This window comes from Microtus oregoni, unplaced genomic scaffold (assembly GCF_018167655.1).
Source record: "Microtus oregoni isolate MIOR12 unplaced genomic scaffold, Mior012 000101F_ref0000407, whole genome shotgun sequence".
Taxonomy (NCBI): Eukaryota; Metazoa; Chordata; class Mammalia; order Rodentia; family Cricetidae; genus Microtus; species Microtus oregoni.
In genome coordinates this window covers 3,302,908-3,330,379 of record NW_024544715.1, presented here as the reverse complement: position 1 = coordinate 3,330,379, position 27,472 = coordinate 3,302,908, and the positions used below count along the sequence as shown (strand labels likewise).

Genomic DNA, 27,472 nt, shown 5'->3' with positions numbered 1-27,472 from the left:
AATAATGAGCTAAGGATTCACCTTATTTAGCTTCTCTAGGAACATGAATTATAGGCTCAATGTCCTTTATTTATGGCTAGAAACCAAATATGAGTGAGTACATCCCATGTTCCTCTTTTTGGGCTTCCCACAGGTCAGGGAACCCTGATTGCTCTTCGAGCAGATGAGGGGGGGGGGGGACTTGATCGGGGGAGGGGGAGGGAAATGGGAAGCGGTTGTGGGGACGAGGCAGAAATCCTTAATAAATAAATAAATTAAAAAACAAAACAACAAAAAAAAAAAAGAATAATGAGCTAATATAAGTTATTACAGTTAATAAGAAGCCTGAGCTAATGGGCCAATCAGTTTATAACTAAGAAAAAAAAAGATGGCCAAGATCAAAAACACTGATGACAACTTATGCTGGAGAGATTGTGAGATAAAGGGAACACTTCTGCATTGTTGGTGAAAATGCAAGCTGGTACAGCCCCTTTGGATATCAGTGTGGCGATTTCTCAGAAAATTAGGAAGCAATCTCCTCAAGACCCAGTAATACCACTTTTGAGTATATATCCAAAGGATGCTCAATCATGCCACAAGGACATGTACTTAACTATGTTCATAGCAGCATTGTGTATCATAGCCAGAATCTGGAAACAACCTAAATGCCCCTCGACCGAAGAATAGATAAGGAAAATGTGGAATATTTAAACAATGGAGTACTACACAGCAGAAAAAAATAACAACTTAAATTTTGCAGGAAAATGGATGGAGCTAGAAAATATCATTTTGAGTGAGGTAACCCAGACACAGAAAGACAATTATCACATGTACTCACTCATAAGTGGGTTTTAAACGTAAAACAAAGAAAACCAGCCTACAAATTACAATCCCAGAGAACCTCGACAACAATGAGGACCCTAAGAGAGACTTACATAGATCTAATCTACATAGGAAGTAGAAAAAGACAAGATCTTCTGAGTAAATTGGGAGCAGGGGGACCTTGGAGAGGGTTGAAGGGGAGGGGAGAGGCAGGGAGGGAGAGAGCAGAGAAAAATGTAGAGTTCAATAAAAATCAATAAAATTAAAAACAAAACAAAACAAAAACAAAAGACATTTTCTATTCCTGCTCCCAATACTCCACATCACTACATACAGAACCAGAAATCAGTCAACTGGAAGAAGCTGAAGTACAGGTTATATTTTAAAAACACACATACACCAAAAACAAAAAGCTGAAGAAGCCAAAAGAAAATAAGCTAACTCATGAGTTAAAGTGGATAATTTGCCTCTAATTACTCGTGGCTGTGGCATGAATTTCTTGTTTAAAGCAAGTTACGATTTGCAGTGAATATCAGCTAAACTTGTCATCCTAACTCTTCTATAAAAATTCTTATCATAGAACATCCCCATTGTCTTAGTGTGTGGGTGCACCCCTCGTGGTCCTGAGTTCCTTGCTCGTGCTCCGTCTCCTTCTGCTCCTGATTTGGACCTTGAGATTTCTGTCCAGGGCTCCCGTGTGGGTCTCTGTCTCTGTCTCCTTTCATCGCCTGACGAAGGTTAATATTCAGGAGGATGCCTATATGTTTGACTTTGGATTCACCTTCTTATTTAGCTTCTCTAGGAACATGAATTATAGGCTCAATGTCCTTTATTTATGGCTAGAAACGTCTGAAAAAGCATGGGATAAATCCAGACTAGCTGAACATAGCGGACAATGAGGAATACTGAGAATTCAAGAACAATTGCAGTGGGTTTTTGATCCTACTGCACATACTGGCTTTGTGGGAGCCTAGGCAGTTTGGGTGCTCACCTTACGAGACCTCGATGGAGGTGGGCAGTCCTTGGGCTTCCCACAGGTCAGGGAACCCTGATTGCTCTTCGAGCAGATGAGGGGGGGGGGACTTGATCGGGGGAGGGGGAGGGAAATGGGAAGCGGTTGTGGGGACGAGGCAGAAATCCTTAATAAATAAATAAATTTAAAAAATAAAAAAAAATTCTTATCATACAAAAAGTAGTGTATTGATGCTTTCATGAATATACAGCTGAAGAGAAATGGAAAAATCAAAATGTTTGACTTACTTTAAGCTCTATTAGACTCATCAGCTGATTATATACTGATGCCTTTAGCTTAAAAGTCACTGGAACCTCCCTTCTGCCTCATGGTAGCTATGATGATGTGTACATGGGCAGATGAAGGAGCCATGGTAGCTATGGTGATGTGTACAAGGGGAGATGAAGGAGCCATGGTAACTATGGTAATGTGTACATGGGGAGATGAAAGAGCCATGGTAGGTATGGTGATGTACACATGGAAAGATGAAGGAGCCATGGTAACTATGGTGATGTATGCATGGGGAGATGAAGGACCCATGGTAGCTATAGTGATGTGCACATGAAGAGATAAAGAAAGGAGCTATGGTAGTTAGTTATGGTGATATATGCATGGAGAGATGATGGAGCCGTGGTAGCTATGGTGATGTGTATATGGGGAGATGAAGGAGCCATGGTAACTATGGTGATGTACACATGGAGAGATAAAAGAGCCAGGACATGTTTCATTGTGTTCCCTCACCATTCAACTGCATCACTTGTCCATAGGGATCAAATTCTGAGTTGGTGACATGATTTATGTTCCTATTATAAAACATGAAGAGTATCATGAGATAGAAAAGATACTTCTGAAGCTTATGAGGAAATATTTTCTTGGTTTGGAGAGATGGTTTTGTCAGTAAAGCCCTAAAACCATGTAAAAATCTGAGTTTGGTAACCCATGTTTGTAATTCAACCGACAGAGTTAGGCAGGTAGTTAACCTGAGTTAGGCAGAGTTAGGCAGAGTTAGGCAGTGGAGCTCACTCACTGGCCAGCTAGCCGAGTTCATTTGGTGAAGTTCTAAGCCAGTGAGAGATGGTCTAAAATAAAGTGCAGGGAGTCTGAAGAACACTACCTGTCCTTTGACCTCCACACACATGTGCACATATCAAACCTAATTATGTACATACATCTGCATATATCACATGTGCAAACACATATTTTCTTATGTAATCTCTGTCTTAAAAGAAAGTTGAGGAACTTAATAGGTTCATTAACCCTTTGAGACTTGATATCATTGGATAACTATCACAAATATCAAAAAGATAAGACAAAACCTTGTTTCTTGCTAACTCATGGTTCTTTTTTAATTTTCTAATAATAATACTTGCATGTTTTATCTGAATTATTTCTACAGTGTTAATCTATGAGGTAAAGGGGTTATTTACTCTTTAAGTGTGGACATAGGGCATTAATTCATTCATTTCATATCTATTGAAAAAAGCTTATTATTAAGACACGATAAATCAATATGTACAATTCATATGTTTATTGTTAATTTAAAAACCCTTGTTCAGGCATATTCTCTTTATTTTTTTACATGTATTTTTTAATAGTGCTGGGGATTGAACCTAGGGCTTTGCCCATAAGAGGCTCATGCTCTCCCACTGAGCTGTATCTATGACTCTTCCTGTTCTCTTTAGGTAAAAGCTCCCTTGAGTCCTCCCCATTCTCCTTTGTTTCTATTCTTGGTCTATCCTTCCAGCTATTCTTCTGGCAGCCTCGTGTCCCACCCACAGGACGCAGTCTCTTCCAATCTGGTCATTCCAGTGCCCACATCAGTGCCCAAATTACCTGTCTGTTGTTACTTTTATCTCCCATGAGATATCTTACTGTATTGCCTCCCACACTGTATCCATCCCCCCTCCACCCCCAAACATCAAGAATTCTCTTTTCTCTCATCCATCCCTACCACTCAAACAGCTTCCCCACTTAGGCATGTCAAACTACCCTTCTCATTTCTTTCAGATTGCTTCTAAATCCCACCTGAGTCAAAAAGCCAGTTAACAATTACACCTACACCATGCTCTGGATGTTGGCTTCACTATTCTTGTTTTTTTTATACTAAGTTTTCAGGACACAGTGATGTTTCCTTCCCTTCTCCTATGTTAAAATGTCCTGTGATGTTACAGGTATTAACTGAACAATATATGGCTGATTTTAGCCCCCTTGATCGGATTGAAATTATCTAGATTTTAAGTTCTTTCTCATTCATCTTACTAAAAACATCTTCAAAAATAGAAAAAAATGTCCAAATATCATCCACATTTCCTTTTCTCTACTCTCCATGTACATGCAAGTGTGTGCTTGTGTGTCCATGTGTGCACATGGGTAGTGCACACACGTGTTGGGTGTGCACACATGTATGATAATATGAGGAATTGTCCTTGTCACACCTTATCCACTGAGGAGGGATCTGTCAGTCAAACCCAGAGTTCAGTGATATGGCTAGTCTCCCTGGTCAGTTCGCTCTGGCCAACCCCCTGTCTCTATATATTAAGGCTGAAATTTCAGGCAGGTGACTGTGCTAACTTGGCATTTCTGTAGGTTCTGAAGACCCAAAACTAGGATCTTCTCTTGCACAGTAAGTGATTAACCAATAAGAAATCATTCCTTCATATTTTACAGTAGAAATTTTGTGGAGCAGAGAAGGAAAAGTGAGCTCATTCCATCTCACATTTCCCACTCTAGACCAGATGTGGTTCACTGAGATGAAGTGGCCCTGCCCACAACTCCCAGAAAATCACCAACTTGGTGTAGAGCACAGAGTGGCATGCCCAGATTCACACCTGTGGGGTACAGCAGCTGACTGCAGAAGTAAAACCATTTCCTGACACTAACTCCTGAGGACCCTCGCTCCTCAGTACACAGCTCAGCAGAAAATTTACTCTCATCCAAACTTCTGGGGACCAGTAGTATTCCAAAAACTTGTGTTTCTTTTCCTTTTAATTTTTGGGATATCTGAATTCAGAGAAATCTTGAAGATAGGGTCTATGTCTAAACAGCCTAATTATGAAAATACATAAGCTATGCACATATTATTTGCACCTATCCCAAAGAGTTTCTTTGTACTTTTCATGGATCTATAATGTTTCTGTGAGCTGACCCATGATATGGGATGTGGAGCTTTCCTGTTTACATTGGTGATAACAAAAATCTTTAGAGTATTCCTGACTTTTAATTTTTAGATTAGAGATGCTTGAACTATGAGCATTCATTCAAATTATAGTCTCAGTTTTCCTAATACACAATGGGCAGGGTTCATTTGTCTTTTTCACTCTTATACGCAGAGCACGGCCTGCCAGAGCATGTGAGGTTGTGCATGAGTTGTATGTCAGGGAACTTCTGTCCCCTTACGTTATGAGGCGGAGAAGACTGCCATCACCAAACATACCTAGATTCTGTATCAATAAGCAGAAACAATCTCCCTGCCACCCTTCAGATTACCCCACAGTATTAATTTGAGACCTGAAAAAATTCTGTAGAATTCTCACTGATAATGTCTCTTATAAAACTAGAAATAGCCCATATAAAAATGGCCAAGAATACATAAGCTGGGAGAGTAGAGGTTCTTTCCTAAGTGACCTGCTGAGTCTGAGTAGGAGGCAGTGCTAAGAAAATCATAACAATATGAAACAGACATCTTACAAAGCACTCTCTATGATTTATTTTACTAACATGCTTTGTGGTTGTCATAAGTTCAGGCAACAACTTGGTCATTATTTTGAACGACAATTTGAAATATTATTGTTGGATATATTTTTTTAAGAAATAAGATTACATTAATTTACTTTAGTGGGTATGTATGTGTACTATGTGTCTGTATGCTGGTAGACACATGTAGTATGCATCTGTATGTGGGTAGGCACATGTACTATGCATCTGTATGCGGAACTATACGTCTGTATGCGGGTAGGCACATGTACTATGCATCTGTATGCAGGTAGGCACATGTACTATGCATCTGTATGCGGGTAGACACATGTACTCTGTGTCTGTGTGTGGGTAGGCACATGTACTCTGTGTCTGTGTGTGGGTAGGCACATGTACTCTGTGTCTGTGTGTGGGTAGGCACATGTACTATGCATCTGTATGTGGGTAGGCACATTTACTATGCGTCTGTATGCGGGTAGGCACATGTACTATGCGTCTGTATGCGGGTAGGCACATGTACTATGCGTCTGTATGCGGGTAGGCACATGTACTATGCGTCTGTATGCGGGTAGGCACATGTACTATGCGTCTGTATGCGGGTAGGCACATGTACTATGCGTCTGTATGCGGGTAGGCACATGTACTATGCATCTGTATGCGGGTAGGCACATGTACTATGCGTCTGTATGTGGGTAGGCACATTTACTATGCATCTGTATGCGGGTAGGCACATGTACTCTGTGTCTGTGTGTGGGTAGGCACAAACCATAAAGCATGGGTAGAAGATAGAGAATATTAGAGTCATGTCTCTCCCTCCAGCATGTGGGCTCTAGGCACTGGACTCGGGTCCTCAGGTTTGGAAGAATACAGCTTTACCTGCAGAGCCATCCCACCCAGTCACCAATGGATGCATTAACTGGAGATTTAACTGTCCAGTTCTTCATCATCGTGCTAGATAGCCAGTTGGCGACTAGAAGATGCACCAGCTCCTGAAGGCTAAAGTCTTTAACAAGAGAAACATGAAAAAAAGTCACTGTTTTCCTCTGCATGTATGGAACTCAACATTTATTTAAAACTAGGTACTGACTGAAATAAGGAACCAACTAGATTTGACTCAGTCTAGACAGAGTAGCATGCCTGTTTTGAAATTATTTAAATTAGGAATGGCAAAAAGGATCTCAATTCAGAGCTCTATGGCACTAAAACAATCGGTTTCTCAGGCTAGAGAAATGGCCTGCTGCTCTTACAAAGTTCCGAGCACCCAGATCAGGAGGCTCACAAAAGCCCACAACCGTAGCTCCAACGAATCCAATGCCCTCTTCTGGAATCCATGGGCACCTACACTCCCAGGCACACACCCAAATACACCTAGACATAGTTAAAAATAAAAAAAAAAAATCCATCTTCTACAAAACCCATTTTGTTTACAGTGTGAATGGCTACAGATATTGAGCTCAGATACTCTTGCCAGATTTTCAGCCTTCCCCTTTAGACGTGTATCCCCCATCCTTTCCTCTCCCCATCCTCTCTTACCAATCTCACCCTTCTCCTTTCCTCTCATTCTTCTCTTACTTGCCTTCAGAGAATAAATCATCTTCACTAAACAAATGGTCGCTATTTGCAAATAAACTCTCTATTACAGTTCCTTTTTGCTTCCATATGGCCCATAACAAACTTATAAATGTAAGTATTACAAGATCATTCTGAGGTAAGATGTGTTATATTCATATCAGTTTCTGTAAGTTAAGTTTATCTTTAGGTCATGATGTATCTTTGCTTTAAAGAACCAACTCCTAATTACATATTAGTAATCTGAATATAAGCTTAAAATAAACCAAGGTTATGTGTCAAAATTATAACTCCTATCAAAATCACACATTAAAATATCACCCCTTTCCCTCTCTGTTCCTCCAGTGTAAATATTCTGTACCCGATTAATGGAAAGTAATACCAATGGATTTCAATCATACAAATCAAGCTCTTTCAATGCCTTTCAAAATACTCATTTATTTTCTGGACTTAGAATGAAAAAGATCTTTTTGTTGTTGTTAATCATTTACTATGTTTCACACAATTTCTTCTTGACTTCAATGTTGCTTCCTTTGTGTTTTTTTTTTTAATTCCCCTGCCCTTGGAGATGTGTTTCAATCCAGTAATATCACTAGACATTTTTCGTTTCCGATGCATGGTTATCTTACGCATCTGGACTCTTATCTATTCATTGTTGTTACATCCTCTCCGTTTACTGAAACTACCTCTAACCTCAGGGTGAATAAAATAAGATTTTATCTTTGCGATTTTTGCATTTTCTTTGATCCTTGGTTTTCAGCACTTCTAGGTTTGATTTTAACATTTAATTATGTTTTTCTACTTCATCAACTGTGGGAGAATAACTTATTTAGATACAGTTTGACTGAATAAGCCATTATTCTAGCCTTATTGTCATAATAAATTAATTGAAAAATTACATAAATAAGTTATGTCCATGCATGAATAAACAGAAATGCATGTATAATACTTATATATCAGTATTATAATATATAAATGATGTACCACATATTGTGTGTGCATGTGTGCTGTGCTTTGTCTACACTAAGAATCTTCATATTTCAGTGTGTTACATGCTCTTCATGATGACCTTAGAAAGTATGTGTATAAAAACAGTGTGTGCATAAAGCCCATTTTATCAACAAGGGAAACTGAGGGTTTAAAGCCTCACAGACATTTCTATCAACTGGTATTTGATTTTTTTTCTGCCTAATAAAGTCTTCTCTCCTCTCCGATTATACTGCATACTCCTAAATGCTCCATAGTGGCTACCTCTCTCCAGCAAAAACTGCACAGACTTGCTTAGACGATGCCATGTTTAATTCTATAAAATAAATTATTTGCCATGATATGGGGGATTTTACAAGACTCTACCTGCCACTCAATCTCTTTGTGAAATGAATTACATAGGACATTACATACTTATGAGACATCTTATGTTCTATTTATGTGTGGGTCTAAGAAACTGTATCAATATTTAGTTCTCGGAGAAATACTTCCATCTTTTTCATAGTCTCCATTGCTTTCATCACCAAGTTTCAGGCTACAAGCACTTTAAGAACTGAAGATGCACACATCAGTGTTGCAAGCACCACGGAGGATATCTAGACGGAACCTGCCTTCACCTTCCATCCCACTGATCTCATCTCCTGTCCACACCGCGCTACTATGCTTGTACCCTGTTCTGCTGACCCCCTGCCTCAGGTCTCTCCAATCTGTTTGATGGTTAGCACAGATAAATGCAAAGGGAATCTTCCCCGGGCTTCTTACTCTGTCCCATTGCTGCTAGGCTAGTACTTAACTCTCCACAGTGGCCAACCCTCTCCAAAACCTGCACACTCAGCTGAAAGTACGTCCAGCATGGCATCTGTCCACGTCTACTGCTATATATTAATTACCCTACAGGCTTTCCAGGCTCTACATTGAGGATTAAAAATGTATAGCTAATCTGCATAAAGAACTACAGCATACAGTTGTAATCACAGAAATATGCTTGTATAAAGGCCCTTCTCCTTACAACCTTACACCTCAATGTTCTGTATACAGCAAGAATTCATCTATCATCTTACAAGGCAATGAATAAAAACAAATCAATACTGCAGCCGAATGTTCCGGAAGCCGGGAGATCACACCTGTTCAAGCAGCAAGTGTGGCCACTGCTCTAAGTACACCAAAGGGAAGCATGAAGCTGCAGTGTGACTATGTCTTTAGTAACAATGAAGGAAGAGGTTCTAGGCTCCCTGGGTGTGGCAGGTATGAGGTAACTGATAGAATTTTAGCCGTTGCTGCCCTTGCACAGTGCTGGTTTTATATTACCTGTTCTCTGGGTAGTGAAGGGCACATTTACTGTTCTGCCTGTGTTGTTAAATACCGAATGCTTATAAAGCACACATTTAATATAGGTTACATATAAAGAATATGCATTAAATTCCTGTGCCCCTGGCCCCACTTTGGCTTCCTCAGGAACAATCCCACACAATCCTCCTGTCCTCTGAATTGGCATTCCCCTTAACTCTCAAGGGCTTCTGTGTCCCTATATCTTCACAAAACATTTTTGCTTCCTGTTTGTGACAAAGGTCTCCTTTTTAACTTCTCATTTTCTTTATTTGATGGTTTGTAATTACCTACCAACTCATACTTTAAAGGTGTCTTTTTCAGTTATATTTATGGCAATATGTGTTGACAGCACGTATCTCTGAGTTCCGTTCTCTCGTTATTAATGGATGTGAACACACCAATCATTTAATTTCTGATACACGTTACATAGTCTTATTTTTAAAAATCACCCCTAACCTGCGGCCATGAAAATATTTTCTCTAGTTGTTTTAAGAGGTTTATGTCTTTGTCTTTCAAACATGTATGCATATAAACCACCAAAAACTAATTTTAATATATGAACAAGGATTTGATTTTTGACCAAATATTTAATGAGTTCAATATTTCATCCACTTCCTCAGTGATGAACAAAGATGGCTGCATGCTATCCCTGAGGTTTCAGATACATGTATCATTTTGGAAACATCTCATTTGGGGTCTATTAATTACTGAAGACTAGTTGCCAATTGATGAACTAGTAGGACAAGTTCCTCCCCCACTACCCCTGAGTATCTTTGCTACACTGTGTGAATGATCGTTTTACTATGTAGTTCAGGCTGGCCTCAGACCCTCAGTCCTCCTGTGCTGAATGTAATGGCTGTGTTCCACAGTACACAGAGTGTTCACATCTCTTGGTCTTTCATTTCTCCATAGGCATTTTGGAATTGCTTGTCAAGTTCCAAAAATTAAAAACATGAATTAAACAAACAAACTTTGCTGAAATTCTTTGTTGATGCAAGACCCACTGTATCAGTTTCAGACTAAGCGATGACCTCAGGATGCTGAGGGTTCTGACCCATGAGCAAACTGTACTTCCTTATTTATCTAGGCCTTTTTAGGACATCTCTGAAAAATGTTTAATCCCTTTCTACATAAATGTTTTATGTATTTTATAGAATTTTCTCTCAATACACACATTTTTGTGCCGATTTTAAGTGAAATTATTTAGACTTCATATTTCCCTGTTTTGTTTGGTTGCACTGTGAAGAAAAGGTGTGTGACTTTAGTAAGTCTTTCCCATCCACATGAGCAGCTGGACTAAGATCTGTTTTAGGGTCTCTGGCAATGAGTCTGAGGATGCCCGGATACTTTTGAGTATCGTTATAAACAAAAAGCACACACCCTGTATGTGACAGTAAAGCTGCTTTTTGCTTTTGAGCCATACTTCTATATTTAAATTTGCCTTAGTTGATCAGTTATAATACCCATAAGCTTGATCAGTAGCTTTATGAAATATTAATTTCATCAAAATTTTTCTATTATTTATACTAGTTGCTAATGTTGACATTGTAAATCATCTTCATTAGGTTAAGGAAAGTCTTCTTTCATTACAAGTTTAGTATTTTTTTGTTTGTTTGTTTTTTTGTTTTTCGAGACAGGGTTTCTCTGTGGCTTTGGAGCCTGTCCTGGAACTAGCTCTGTAAACCAGGCTAGTCTCGAACTCACCGAGATCCGCCTGCCTCTGCCTCCCGAGTGCTGGGATTAAAGGTGTGCGCCACCATCGCCCGGCCAAGTTTAGTATTTTTAAGGATGAAAAGATGCTGAATATTTTTGCCTGGACTTCTGGAAATAAGCATGTAACTTATCTTACTTAATTTGCTAATGTGGTAAATTAACCCACCTCTGAGCTTGAACCCACCTCACGTTCTGTGACAAACCTAATGTATGATGATGTAATCTTATTTTTGACAGACGGGATTTCATTTTATAGACAGTTTGCTCAGGATTTTAGGACAATGAATGGTGTGCACTGGTGTGGATCTTGTCTACTGATACAAATTTAAGGCCAATTCTGTTATATGTATATTTCTGCTCTTGATTAAGGTATTATGTATGTGAAGCTCATTTAAAAATGTAAAGTATAATTAAGAAATATAGGTTAATAGAGAGTCATCTGTAATAGGTAAGCTTATAGTCACATTAGTTACGTTTTCTAGATGTACAAGGATATATTTCAGATGGATAGGTATTCTTCAAACATTTCGAAGCCTACAGAATATGGCATTTAAAATGTTTTAAGAACTTAGGACTTTTCATGACAATGAGACACATCTGTTCCTGGTAACACCAATTGCTTCAAGAGGAAGATAGGCATCAAAGAGGCTCTGTATGGAGCTTGCTACCCATCTGGCCACTGCTTGATGCTATGCTGAATAAACTGGACATGCAGGACCCACAGAGAAATGACTGCTGAACTTGCCTAAAAGTGAGATGGTCCTTCAGGGTTCCTGCTTCATGAAAGAGTCTGCCAGACATTCTGCAGGATACAGAAGAAAGTGACCGACAAACTGCCAATACAGGTGGAACTGTTTGTGAAATATCCTGCTTCATGAAAAAGTCTACTGGATACTATGAGTCTATAGGCAGAAGATGGATGCTCTAACGATACACAAGAACTTTGGGGGACTGTCCACCAGCGATATGTCTCTGTCAATTCTAGAGTTTTGGAAGTTGCTTACAAAGCATTTCCTGTTTACTTAGGTAATATTATATTATATTCTTCTGGAGTCTTTAATGGAGTTGAAGAATACATAGTTACAGTTTTCCTTAGTTATGTTAAATGATAAACTGGATATAAATATTATAACTATAATTCTTGCTTGATAACTGTTTTGTTGTATGTAATTTTACTATGTTAAAGTTAAAACCATCCCTTTTTATTTAAACAGAAAAGGGAAAATGGTGTGGGAGGTCCTTCTGTCTATGTGTTACTTTTATTGGTTAATTAATGAAGAAACTGGCTTAATCTGATAAGGCAGAGTAGAACTAGGTCGGGAAAACTAAACTGAATGTTTAGAGAAAGAAGGCGAAGTCAAGGAAAAGCCATGTAGGCCCACTGGATACAGATGTCGGAACTTAACCCCATAAGCCACAGTCACACAGCAATACACAGACTAATGGAGATGGGTTAATTTAAGATATGAGTTAGCCAGAAATACACTTGAGCTATTGGCCAAACAGTATTATAAATCTATGGTTCTTTGTGGTTATTTTGGAGCTGAGCAGCCAGGAACAAACAAGCATCCTCCTACTGCATAGAATCATGTTTAAAACAAACCTAGACTATTCGCTTTCACTATATTGGTCTGATTTTGATATTAATATTATAATACAGAGTATTAGCTCTACATTTTAGGGTTCATTTTTTGTTTCCTTCCTATATCAGAGCTCAGGTTGTATTTTTAGTTCATCATTAAAATGTGCTTATTTTCTCATCAATTCTATTTCCAAATAACGTACTAAGTGTCCTGTATTACTTATGTGTGTTTAAATCTGTTTTCTTTGCTATAGAATCTCATGTAGACCAGGCTGGCCTGGAAATAATAATGCAGCCGAGAATGCCCTAGAGATCCTACTTGCCCTGCCTCCACCTACCAAATGCCACTATCATGGGCATGCATCACACACAGTCACCAGATCTAAGTATTTTTAATTTCTATTTTAAAGCTTTTTTGTGCTTGTTTGATATTTTTAGCTTGAAAATTTACGAATTTTTAAAGACAACTTTCTCACTTAAAATGTATTTATATTGCACTCAACGAATATGACTTGTGTAGTCTTCAGCGTTTTTAAGATGGGGAGAGAATGAATGGCAATGTTGAGGTTTGCTGTAGAAACAGGATGCAGAGAGGACAGGCATAAGAAATGAGAAGCAGCAGGCCAGCAAGCACAGATCTAGTGAGCTTGAAGCTGGCGATCACACAGGGAACAGAAATGAGGCAGGAATGGCCATGAGAAAGACAGAGCATTCTCTAAGGAAAGAGAATCAAACAGTTCTGGGCAGATTGGGTGGAGTCATCAGTTGGTGAGTCATGCGCGATAAAGTGCTGAAGCTCAATTCTGCTGGAAAAAGGAACAATAATTTTCCTCATTTCTACAGAAGGATAATTAAGAAAATGAGAGTGAATAAGACCAGAAAGTTCAGAAAATTGAGGTCACTTTTATTTTTTAGTTTTAATTTTTAAAATGTGCATATGTCTGTATGTATGCCAAATGCATGAAGGTACCTATGCACGTCAGAAGAGGGTACTGGATCCCCTGGTTATAAATAAGTACTGGTGAGCTGCCTGATGTGTACGCTAGAGGGCTGAACATCTGCAAAAAACAGCAACAAGTGGTCCTAACCACTAAGCTGTCTCCAGCTTCAGAATCAAATGGATTTAAAGGTTAGAACAAACTACCATCATGGAAAACCTGTTATTCAGTCTTTCTCTTAAGTATTTGACTGAGGGTCAGCAAGATGGCTCAGGAGCTAAGGGTACTTGCTGCAAAGCCAGACAAACTGAGTTCAATCCTCAGAACCCATTCAATGGAAAGAAAAAAACCGATATTTGCAAGTTGTGCAAAAGATTTGGCAAATGTCCATACACTCATGTGTATGTGTTCTGTACACATGCAAGTAAATAAATAACAAATAACTGTAAAATTTTTAAGAAAAGACTTTGGCAGAGTTCTCACATTCTACACAAAAACATTTCTAACTTCTAAAATGCATTGTGAACACAGTGATAAGATCAGCAAAAAAAAAAATTGGAGGGAGGCACAGACAACCTAAGGATGGTAGTTACATGGTGGATATGACCAATACAAACTGATCTGGGGGCTGGACACAGAGAACAGAGAAAACCAGTCAACAGCCTCTAGGCTCCTGCCCAGAAGTTATGCCATCGTCACTAACTCCTTCTGTAGACACCAAACATCTATTTCATACAATAAATCTGGAAGGCATATTGGACTTAGCAAAGCAATTTAATGAATTGTAAGAACGTCTTGAGTCTTATAAATTTATTTTGTCACATAAATTTTAAACTTAAGTTTTAAATGTGGCTTAGTTAGAGAGAGCCTATTTATTTTTTTATTCCTTGGATATCAGCTCTACAAAAGTTAGTATCAACAATCTGAAATAATAAAGAACCTAACTTTTTCTCAACCTTCTATTTTCTACCCTCATATGGAAATTTCTATGACATAAAAACAATGCAAAAGAAAATACAGAAACTGACTATCTTCTAATGTTATTATATACACTGCTATTTTCAGCACAACAACTATGTTGACAGAATTTTGGCTGTCAGACACTTAAAATGGACCTTCATATTAAAGATGAATTTTGAACAACTAGAAACTTCAATACTTTTTAACTTATTTTCACATTCTTAGATCACATCTAATTCTAAAGCATCAAAGCACATTTTGGGAAAACAATCAGTATATCTCCGAATTGAGCTATCCCACATCCGCTATACCCTCAAACAGGTCTTACCGTTTTTGTTTCTTTGAAGTACTACATTCATTCGACTATGTTTCCCAAGCTCCTAGGAAGCCTTGCAAACTGGTGAGATGTGGGGATTTGTGGAGGAAGGGAGAAGCCACTGAAGAATGTTAATTGACACCATTTAATTTACATGTGTACACTTCCTACTGAGACCTGAAGAAGGCACTGGAAGGCAGACGAGGAAGCACACGAATTCGTGAGGAGGCAACGAAAGGAAGACAATGACTTTGGAGGTAGGAAGCAGCAATTGACAGACATCTTGACAATTCTAGTTAGAGGTGGTATCCCTGGGGCTTCCTAATGGGCTAGGAGGGGCAGGGAGGAACTGGGAAGGATTGCCAATGTTTTTCTGAGTAACTAGGCACAGGGTGTTTCCCTTCACTACAGTCATGGATGTCTGAGAGAGGAATGGGTTTTAGGGGAGAGAATCAATACACATATTTGAAAGAGATACATAAGGGTAGATTCAACTTGGTGTAGACATAACTCAGAGAGAGGAGCTCTGGGCAGGTGGAGGAAATAGATCTAAGCATGACAGTCACTGCTATTTATAGCCATAACTGAAGACATCTTATTTTTGTTTGATCTCAAAAGCTAAGCATGGTAAGATCTGATTAGTATTTTATGGGAGACAGTTACTGCCCCTTGAGTAGGTCAGCTGCCTCAGCAGAGAGTAGATAGAAGTGGAACACAGGACCACAGGAAACCCCAGGCACCTCCTGGTCTACACCAGAGACAGAAAAAGACTCTCAAGGAAATAGAGGGGAAAAAGCCTGGATAGTGATGTTACAAACTCAGAGGAACATTTAGGATCAAGATACCTTTGTAGCTGATGCTACAGAAAAGAAGGCAGCCGAAAGCCCATCTCTCCATCATCAAGACCAAATATTGGTGGTTAGGTAGGAGTCTTGGCAGCTCAAATGGCAAGCAATGTGGGATGGGGGTGGAGTGGGGACTTGTGTTTTAGATCAGCTGTCCTCATAACCATGCAGAATGGATATGAGAATAGAATAATATCAGGGCAGGGGCAATTCCAGGGCTGCTTCAGTACTTCAGTAAAGGATAAATGAAACTAAAATCATGGCGAATGGGGTTAAGGAAGCACTGGCGTAAGAAATAACCCGTAACTGAACTGGAGATGACCAAAATGGGGACAGCTTGATATGGAGATAAAGGAAGAAGATGTAGTTATGACAAGAATCTACAGGAAAACTAATGGGCTCAAATTTGGATCTGATGAGTTTGAAGTTCACAGGTACCCAGTAGGCAACTGAGACTAAGCCCAAGACCCAGTGGAAAGACTGAATCAGAGATACAATTGTTCTTGGAAGTTGGCTTCTTTAGAGAGCTTGGAAGAGGGTTCGGTAGATCAAATGCTTTCAATACAAGCATGAGGACCTACAGAACGCACATAAAAAGCTTGCACACAAATAACCCAGCCTGGGGATGGGTGGGGGTAGCTGGGTATCCAGAACTAGCTGGCTTGCGAGTCTAGCCAATGGTGAGCACCAGGCCCAGATAGAGGTACCATCTCAAAAGATAAAGAAGAGAATTCACCTGGTGTCTACCTCTGTTCTCCACATGTACACATATCTGTGTGCACACCTACATGCATATGTAGACACAAATATTTATAATACACACATACACAATAAACAGACAAACAAGCAAATTAATTAGCTAATGACTACACAAATACCATCTTCATTGAAATGTAAGTACATACAAAAGAATGCACTAATTTTGCATTCAGCAAGTATTGACAAAAATATGCAGACACATAATCAAAACTAAAATCAAACTGTAGCACATATCTGTCACTCCACAGGGATCCACCCTGCCCCCTGGAGGCAAAATTTGGAGTCATCAGTATCAGGTGGCAGTTGTAACAGGAGTGCCAGTGGCTGAGGCCATGGGACAGGAGCATGCGAGGCCAGAACAGCAATGCAAACAAGGACTCAAAGGAGTAGGCTATGGGGCACTCACAGAGGTGTGAGGCGAGCCAGGAAAGGAGACAGAAGCTTTGGAGAAATGCACCAGCCACCTGTGACAAGTACTTAGCAGCAACAAGGGCCAGAAAGAACACACAGAAGTCAGTTGCCCAGCAACAGATACTCAGGATCCTTAGCACTGTGGAGAAATGACTGAGGACAGCAGAGCTCAGAAATACTACAGCAGCCCGTGATAAATGCCTGGGCTTGCAAGGTACTTGCAATAAAGTACCTGGAACTGCAAAAAGGAGGATCTTAGCAGCTGTGATCACATGCCTGTAAATCCTGTGCTCAGAATGGAGAAAGGAGGCCGGGCAGCTCCTAGACAGTCTGCTACATAGTAAATGTGAGGCCAGTGTGAGATTCCATCTCAACAAGAGACAAACCACACCATCCTGAGTCTGAATGGAGTTAGAGAAGTCTTGCTGACCTTTCTTGTCCGCCAGTTACTAGTTATGTGACCTTAAATTATTTCAATTGATATGAGCCTGGTTTCTTGTCTCTAAAATACAGTGGCTAACTCAGATGACCTCCACTGTCCCTTCTGATGATAACGATGACCCTTGTAAAAGTAATTTCAGTACACTGGTAGGAATGATGTGAACTGGAATGATCCACGGGAGAAACCTACAAACCATCCTGAAAAAAACAAACAAAAACAGAGACAGAAGAACATCACAGATACCATGTTCTCCCAACATCTATGGAAGAATTTTAAGCCGTGGGACAGTCTTCTAAGGTACTGATGGGGCTTCCAGGCCATCGTCAGTAAACCCAGAGGAGCTAACATTTATACACATTGCAAATGTTAGCAACTCGCCAGGCACCTCACGTGCAACTACAGGTAGATGGCCAGTGTGCTTCCTCTCTGACGGTCTCTCCAAGCCCTGGAAATGGTAGGCAACATGCAACTTTATATCACAGTCAAAGCTAAGGATAGCAAGGATGAGGAGCAGCAAGGACAGGCTTCTCTGAAATCTGTATTACAAAGTCTCACAGAAATTTTCAATTAAGAATCATGGGAGCAAACCACAAGAAAAAAATCTTTTCATAAAAGCATTAAGCAAGAGCAAATGGGTTCAAATTCACTTCCCGATCCCCCCACCACATGACAGTTGTCTACAGTTCGCCTTCTTTGAGCACCACACACTGTGTCTTGCATCCACTTGGGGACTGTATAGTACAGTATCTCTAGATTTATATATAAATCCAAATCTGCTCAATTCTATAATCTAGTATCAATCAAATGATATCAAATGATAACCCATATGTCTCTGACGTATGAACAAGCATGTGAGTGTGTGATAACAAGTCACAATTCAGACACATCCGAGCTCTGTTAAAGAATCTGTGTGCCTGGCTATCTCATCTCTGGCCATCCTCCTCTCTCATGAGGCCTTCTGAAAATACACAAGTTCTCTTTTTCCTTGTGTGTCCTCCCCCAAAAATCACTTATAGTGGGAAATCACAAATTTAATGTGATTAGCCAAGGATGTAAATGAATAAATACTTGCTATATAATATCATTTCTTTGCACTAACATGTATTGTATGTAATAAATTTGAAAGAGAATAATGAATTCAAAAATGGCAATAGTAATGATGATGAACATATTGAAAAAACATTCATCTGGTTATGAAAAAAGGGAATATTTACAAACCAAATCTTAATATCTGGTCAATTATGGCCATCTCTGCAAGCTTTTTAGGAAAAAGTTTCAGAGGGAGACAACTTATTGCATAAACGTTGTTTTGACCATTCATATCTAAGGATGTAAGTATTTTAAAAATATTTTAATGATTTATAAAAGCATAGATTATAAATAACCTTTCTAGCTATCATTATTAGTTCAATTTAATTATCATTACTTATTAAAATATAGGCCATGATTTAAGGATAAGTTTTCTGGTTGGGGATTTAGCTCAGGAATAGAGTGCTATCCTACAAAGAAGAAGGTACTGAAGGAAAAAAAAAATGAAGGCCAATAATGCTTTTCCAGACAAGCAATTCTAACTGAATTAGTATGTACATATTCTTCATAAGTCTGCTTTCATTGTTTTAAGCATTGCATTTCAAGTAGAATATAATTATCAGAAAGTATAAACCATGAACGCATAAGAATAAGAAGGCACGGACATTTTCAGAAGCAATCTACTATGAAGCAAACTGTCCAATCTTGACTGTAAACACAGTAAATCACAGTTACATGCACGAACACGATTATTCCAACATGTCTTTAATGCTGTGTAAGTTAGCAATGCACATTCAAAGCCCTACAAAAGGAGATGAGCAATTCTCTGCATCTGCAACTATAAAAAAAATCTTAAGTTTGTGTGTGTGGTGTGTGCGCGCGCACACACACAAGTGCCTGTGCATGTCCGTATAGAGGTCAGAGGTTGACCACGATGTGCTCCTCCATCTTTTACCACTGTATACTTGAGGACAGGGATTCTGATTGGAGAATACCGTCCCAGCGAGGCTCTCTGGCTAGAAAGCCCAGGACCCTTACATTGCCATCTCCCCCAGCATGATTGCATCTGACTTTTATGGGGGTTCTGATGATCTCTATGCTGGGGCTCACACTTGCACAGCAAGTTTGCACACACATACTGCAGACTTTTATTCTGCAGCATTTCAAAACAAAACACTTTAGGGACAGTCTAGAAATTAGAATACAGCCCTTCTTATAGTAGATATTTTAGATTTATCTAATTTCTCCTAATGTAGCTAATTCTATTGCCTTAGCCAATAATATAGCTCAGCACAGAATACCCCTGTCTAAGGAGATGTCAAAATATACCTGCAGTATACTTCCAGGTATCTCAGAATGATTTCTAAAATGGTTGAGGGAAAAAGGGAGAAACGGTGGGGGGGGGAGGGTAACAGGGAAGAGGGAGGGAGGAAAAATGTTCTAATTTGGTAAACAGCATGAGTATACAAACATACACATTCATTATGCCATCTGCTTAATGTATAGACATACTTAAACATTTTTTGAAATAAAGTTAAGGCTAAAACCCCCACAGTTTCATATGACTAAGGACCACTTGTTTCAGGGACTGCTGGATTGGATGGGACACATAAGCCAGAGCCAGCAGCCACCCTTGGTTCTTCCAGCTCTGCATCAGTCTGAAGGGATGTCACTTATTTAAATGAGAGGAACATGCAGGTTTACTCGGGCAAGGGAGATGGGAGAAAAGCTTCAAAGTCTGGGCGTCTGCCTGTCACACAGATGCCACACTGGGTGAGGATGGGCTCTGTGTTGCCTGTTCCATTCTCTCCTACTGGCTGCCTGATGGCTATCTGTGGGGAGACGCCAGGAGCCCTCCGAGAGAGTTGGAGTGCAAAGACAAGATAAGAACCATACAGGAACCCCACATGGAAGGGACAAGGGTCTCCCTGGGGTCTTCATTTGGATGGATCTCCAGATAGGAGCAGGTAGGGAAGTGGAGTGATACCGCTGACAGCCACAGAGCCCTCTGCTCAGCTTCGAGGAACGATGGGTCATAAGACTACAACTGCATTGTTAATGAATGTGTTTCTTGCACTCACTGTGCCAAAGGAAACATGGAGCTGCAGCACTCTGAAACTGGCTGGGTCGGGGGCGGATAAACGTGGATTTTGGAGCCAGAGAGTGAAGGCTTAGGGAGGGTGTCTTTAAGCAGATAAATGTGGGCGCTTTGAAAACCTCCTGTTGTGGAAGAGTGTTTTCCCCACTACCCAGAAGACAAAGAAAACCGGTGAGTGTTGACAATACTGTATTAGAAAGACACCCTACCTAATTTGTTACCCGCCAATATATATATTCTTTGTAATTGACTGCCAGCCAGCACGTTGGCTCACTCATGTGTCGTTATCTCTCTGCCATACACACAAGGCATAGCTGGGGATTTCAGTGTGCGGGGAAGCTACGCTGAGATTCCAGATCTCAGTGGGGTTGGCATGAGAGGCAGTCTCTTCAGTCACTGAGAAGACAATGTCCTAGGGGGACTGGAATTAGTCCTATTTTGCACCATTCAAGCCAAAATGCTACTTATCAGGAACCAAGTAATTGCTAGCTAATGGCTATAGGGAGAAAAACATTGCATTTCAAACTACACATCTCTTGGCATACGTGACAATAGTAGGTAAAGCCATGGAAAGCTTGACTATAAAGTGGGGGTAGCTTTTGAAGGAGGGCAAATAGCAAATGTGAGAAAGGCGAGTTACCTCATCGGACTGGGAGGGGCTGATTCTGGGCATGGGTGACACTTGGGGCGTTTTCAACTGTGTGCTGTTGCTGTCTGGCACGAGTTCCCGGTGCACCGTCTGGATGTGGTTCTGGAGTTCGCTTTCAGACTCAAACTTGACATTGCAACTTGAACAGCGCGTCTTCAGTCCCCCCGCCTTGCCTTTGCCCTCCAGAGCACATAGATTCTCATTCTGGCCCAAGCCCGGTCTGCCGGTGCCAGAAGGGAGACTGAGGCCCGGGCTACTGCTCTTACTGAGATTCACACAGCCGGCACACAGACCATATGGCAAGCCATTGATATCAAGTTTCACCAAATCTTGCTTGGAACGGAACTCTTTGAGGCAAGATGCGCACTTGTACAGTTTCTGAACGTGCTGGCCACGCCCAGTGGTCTGCATGGTGGACCCATTCCCTGTCTTCTGCATGTGGAAGGTCCCATGAATTTTGAGTTCCAAAGTGGAGGTGACAGTCTGCATGCACACCACACAGCGAAACCCAGTCAGGGAATTCCTCAGGTCGGGGTGCATCTGGCAATGCTCTAAAAACTCCTCTTCGCTCTGTAGGGGCATCTTGCAAATGCGACAGTTTCCAGTATCCAGGCTCTTGCTGTGTGTGACTTTGTGTTCAGTGAGAGTCAAAAGGGAGGGGAAGCGCTCTCCACAGATAGGGCACATGTAGTGTTTGACAGGGCCTAGGTGGGTCTGCATATGTTCACGGAGCCCATTTTCGGAGAAGAAGGTTCGCGAGCAAACGTTGCACTTGTAATTCCCTTTAATGAGCTCTGCTTTCTTCTTCACGATGGCACTCTCTCCGGGTCTGATGTTGTGGTCCCGGAGCTGGTGGTTCTGCAGCAGAGTCTCCATGGTGTAGGCCGCCCCGCAGATGTCGCAGCCATACATGGGCTCAGAGCTGTCCACGTCCTCCTCGCTGCCATCGTGACTGTTATGGGACTCCTGACTGTTGGTGAGCAGGGTCTGCAGCTCCGCCTCCTCCTTCTGCACTTGCTCTGAGGCCCCATTCGTGCCACAGTTGGGGGTCTTGGTTTCAAACACACAGTGCTTCTCCCGCAGGTGCTTCTCCAGCAGGATGACGGCGTGGAAGGCCTTGCTGCAGAACCTGCAGTTGTACTTCTTGCTGTGCGTGGTGATGTGGCACTGGAGCTCCACCTCCGTGCCAAAGGACTCGCCACAGAAGATGCACTTGTGCACCTTGCCTTGGTTCTCCAAGTGGTTGTGCTTCACATGCAGCTGCAGGTCCGTCTCGTTGCGGAAGTCCCAGTTGCAGGATGTGCAGCGGTAGACCTTCTTCTCGTTGCTGTGTTTCACGGCCAAATGCAGCTGGATGGAGACCTTAGAGTCGAACACTTCTTGACAGAGAGTGCAGCGGAAGAAGACAAAAGTGTGCATGTCCAGCAGGTGCTTCTGCAGGTCATCCACTGAGGTGAACTGCTTGTCACAGCTCTCACAGATGTAGTAGGTTGAGGTGATCATGAAGTGGATGGTCACGTGCTTCAGCAAGGACTCTTGGTTGGGGAACTCTTTGTTACACTGAGGGCAGGTCAGTTTTGGCAGAACGGTGTCCAGATGGGTTTTGAGGTGAGTCTGAAAGCTGTCTAGGGATGTGTACTTAGCACCACACTGATTACAGATATATTCTCCAGCAGAACGGGCAGGGCCGCCTCCCACTGCCTGCATCATCTTAAGGGATGTCTGCTCTATGGCCACAGGAGACAAGGGGCTCAAGGCCCGGGATTTCTTCCCATTGTGAATATAATTCAGGGCCAAGGGAATGTTTTTATGATTCTCTTTAATATGCTTATTCAGTTTAAGAACACTGTTGAATATTGGCGAATTCGTACAATAGGAACAGGAATAGACTTCAACTACAGGTTCTTTTGGAGTCCCAAGCACAGGAGACCCAAACCGGGAGCCACTGAGGTCACAATGGACCTGTCTTATATGCTCTTCGAGGGAAGAGTCAGTGAGAAACCCCATGTAACAATGGGGACAGAAGAACGCATTGCTGTCCTTGGCTGCAGGGTTGGCAAACCCGTGAGAGCATCGTATGTGCTCCTGAAGGGTGTTGAGGTCATTGACAACTTCAGAGCAGAAGTTGCACTGGTAAACGATGGCAGGCATGGCCGAAACAATCAGGCCTGGGTCCTGAGCTTCATGCACTTGCTTAAGATGTTCATTTAGGTTATAGAGTGAGGGCAAGACCTCCAAGCAATACTGACAGATATGGGCCTGCTCTGGCTTATCTAAATGCATAGTTTTCAAGTGAATCTGCAGAACTGCAAGACTCGAAAATAACTGCTTGTTGCAGTAAATACAGCTGTAGGTGACTTTTGCTTGTTTGCTAGAGGGACCGGTCATGTCCGAGGTCTGCTGTGCAGCTCGCTTCCTCCCTCGGCTCTTTGGAATGGGTGGAGCGGCCTCCACCATGGTTGAGCTGTCCACTGAAAGGTTGGAATCCGGAGTCGTGCTAGACACAGAGGTATACCCCACAGTGACCAGAGATGGGCTGTTGCTGGGGTTGCAGGACTCTGGCTGCTGGTGACTGTCCACGTGGCTGTAGAGCTCCTCGACGGTGAGGAAGCTCTCTGAGCAGACGCTGCATGAGTTCTTCTTTTCGCCCGCATGCGCCTGCTCTACGTGGTTCATGAGGGAGGCCTCCTCCACAAACAGCTCGTGGCAGTACATGCACTGGAGGGCTGCTCGGTCCTCATTCGGGGAGCACTCGGGGTGGCACTCTGCAATGTGCTTCTGCAGGTCCTCTGGGAAGTCAAAGCCCTCCTCACACTGGCTGCACTTCTGAGTGTCCTTCATCTTCCAGTCCTCCATCCTGGAGCCAGACTGGGAGCCGTCCTTGTTCCGCTCATGAACCTGCATATGTCCGTGCAAGGAACTAGAGGACAGAAACCCGCGCCGACAAATAGCACATTTATATGGCTTGTTGGATGTGTGAGTCTTTAGATGAATCTTCAGATGATCACTGCGAGAAAAGGCCGCGTCGCATTCGCTGCAGTGGTACTTCTTGTCCCCCGTGTGGAGCTTTATGTGGCGGTCGCGACTCCGCTTGTGTTTGAACAGCCGACTGCAGTAGGTGCATTTGAAGGGCAGCTTGTCACTGTGGCTCTGCTCATGGTGCTTTAGGTAGCTGAGGCGGCTGAACGACTTGTCACAGAACTGGCACGGGTACGGCAATCCAGGGCCACCTTCTTCCTCTCCAAAATCGCAGCCTTCTCCATGGCTGGGGGACGTCTGGTCCTTACTGGAAGGTGAGGAGGCTGGCCAAGAGCAGGTGGGGTCGTCCTCCACATCAGCTCCATCTGCAACGAGAGGCAACAGGACATCTTTACACAAGCTGAGAATCCAGGAGTGAGTCAAACAGACCGTTTCAGTGAACACACAGCTGGGGGCGGGAAAGAGTGAGCATTTCAGTGAGACAGTTCCAAATCTGAGCCCCAAGCTTTTATTCTTCATTTACTTTTCGCTGGTTTGCAAAATATAAAGAGATATTAAATAGTTCTATGTCTAAATTACCCCTTTATTACTTTTTTATCATTTTTCCTTAGAAGTGAGGCATATATTACACATTGACAATTTTATTAAAATGCAGATTTTAATATATTTAATGTTTCTTTTGTAGTCGTTCGAAAATGATTTGCATATTCTGTGAGCATGTGAAGCAGCAAATGAAAAAAGGAAATATTACAGGAGTGATTTAAAATTAATGCAGTCAACCCAGATGTCTAATATTTAATAAAAAATTCCCTCTCCATTTTGCTTGTTTTTCTATAAAAAGGCAATTCTGAAGACCAAAAGTCTTTTATGGGGTTCTTATTGATACAGACCTTATTGCTTTCAGCAAAAAAATATTAAAAAGTAAGCACATGAAAGGAGACAGAAAACACAATAATAATTATGTCTTGTGTAATGAAAGACAACCAGGTTTTCTTCAATAACTGAAAGATTCAGAAACCATAGTCCAAAAAATGGATTATTAAATGTTAGAAGGCTCTGCTAGATATTACATACAGCTAGGATCATCCAGGATCAAGGAAAAAAAAAAGAGAGAGAGCTTCGGGAGGACCAGATTGCAATCGTCTGTTTTGTTGGAAAAGTTCAAGAGGTGGCCCACCATTTCTTCCTTCTGTAAAAGGCATCAGTGGCCTGGACTTCCTTAGCTAAACAGGACCTGCACTTTGAGGTGAGCAGGGACAAAGCAACTTGTGAAAAACTGGAAACAGGAAAAGTGATAAATGATTATGGTAAATGCTGAGAGATTTATGTGAAACAAAGATCAGACAAACAAGGCTGCCAGCCAGATCAAGCTTAACACGTTACATGGGAAGGAGTTCAACCTTAGATTTATATTAGCTGGTGTTTTGGGGTTACATAGTGTTCCCCTTTTTTTCTGCTGCTTCCCGAACATCCAAGTAAAAAAAAAAATGCGCTCTTTTCTTAACAGGTTATAAAAACTCTGTTTTACTTTTTATAATAACTTCTAACTCAAGGTCAGAAGAAGTTTTAAAAGTATCCAAAATTCAAAAAATATTTTCCAAAGCTCAGAAAATTAAAAGACTGGGAGAGAGGCATGACATCATTTCTGTTAGAAATATAGACAGGTTCTGAAAGTTGTCTTTGAGATTGAATCCAAAAGACTAAATGCCTCAGTTCTAAGGTTCACATATAGGTGACATGGTGAACACAAAAACAGAAACAGGCAGGCTTCATGAAATGAATTCCATGTCTGCTTTCTTTAAGGTAACAAGATTTTACTAGATTGTCAGCCTCTTCCTTATCCACAGGAAACAGATGAGGATCGTTCCTTTCCTGCATGGAGAAACTGATGACAAGACCATCTCACTATCGATGCCAGATGGCAGAGCTCTCACCCTGAGAAAACAACCAAACACCATTCCTGGATCCCTGCCCGCCACAACAAAGCAAGCTGCAAACCTCATGATTCTACCTCCCCATTTATATGAATCCACAGACACTCATGCTTCTACCTCCCCATTTATATGAATCCACAGACACTCATGCTTCCAGCTTAGGATAGGATGTGATAGTAGCAGGTAAGAGTTGTATGGACACATGAAAAACAAGCAGAGACACGCAACTCATGATGCAATACATGTGGAAGCAATTAACAAAAACTAAACCAAAAGCAAGCAAACAAACAAAAAAATCAAGATGACGATAGCAAAAACAATGGGACAATGACTCAGTTTTCTCTTTAAAAGACATGTACACTTGGTATTCTCCAAATAACCCAAACTTTGTGTAGATCCTTCCAATTGAAATATTAATAAATTTACTCTGCATTCTAGGTTCCAAATCCTGCCATGTTTCCCATTTATCTTTTATATTTAAATCCTGCTGCTTTATTTTAAAATATTTTCAAACACATCATCTCATTTTCACGTTTGCAGAAAACAGCGAGGAAGCATTTGCTGTATTTCCAGACTGCTATGAAGTGAACTAGCGAGCCTGACATTCCAGCAAACCAGCTTATCATTAAATCCTAGACTATGACTGGGTGTGATGAATCATTATTACAGACGTATGAAAGTCATGGGGCAATGGGCCACTATAAAAATAAAATGTACAATCCCTGACACAAGGTATGTATAAATAATTGTGAAACAATGAGCCATTATTGCAAAGAAAAAAAAAAGGTGTATAATTCTTGACACTGTGTTTAAATCAGTTTCTTGTCTGGGTCCATGCTAGACTCCAACTCTTATGTAAGTATTCTCCCAAGCTTGAAATATCATTAACATGTTTAGGGAGATGAAGTTAGGATCAAGTTTTTTACTGGAATTCAGAGTACTGGGAAGCTTTTCTTCCCTGCCTCTTGTCCCTGTAGTGAAAGGGAAGGATCATGCCCAAAATCCATACAACTCAGGGCAGAGGAGGGGACTGAGCAGCAGGGAAGCTTGGTGCCAAAAGTGCTATATTTTAGAGAGAGAAAAGAATGAAGGCTGCTTCTCCAAAAGGTTGGTTTCTGCTTTAATATCAAGATGGTAAAAAGAAGTTCATTGGTCAGTACTATAAGTGTGCAGGAGCAGAAAGCAACTAGAAATTAAACCCCCATAGGACTTGACCCATGTGCTAATGGTGTCCTTTCTTCTCAAGACGTGCACGATGGACTGTCTGCCATTCTAACTCTGATTTTTCATGAACGTGATTCTTCCAGAACTGTCTATCCTTGTTAACTTAAGCAAGACAAGGGAGTGCTTCAATTGCCAGAAAAAAGTATGCTTCCATTATCTGGTACATGGAAGAAACTATGGTAGATTCCTTCAACTTCGGATT

General features: G+C 41.2%; 1 protein-coding gene across 1 annotated transcript in view; it reads right to left on the bottom strand.

Moving 5' to 3' along the window:
- LOC121443169 (zinc finger protein 521) overlaps positions 1 to 27,472 on the bottom strand; it is a 289,056-nt gene that overhangs the window by 139,209 nt on the left and 122,375 nt on the right. Inside the window, exon 4 of the mRNA XM_041644846.1 lies at positions 21,125 to 24,477. Within this exon, the coding sequence (XP_041500780.1) occupies positions 21,125 to 24,477 (3,353 nt within the window). The remainder of the gene's footprint in view (positions 1 to 21,124; positions 24,478 to 27,472) is intronic.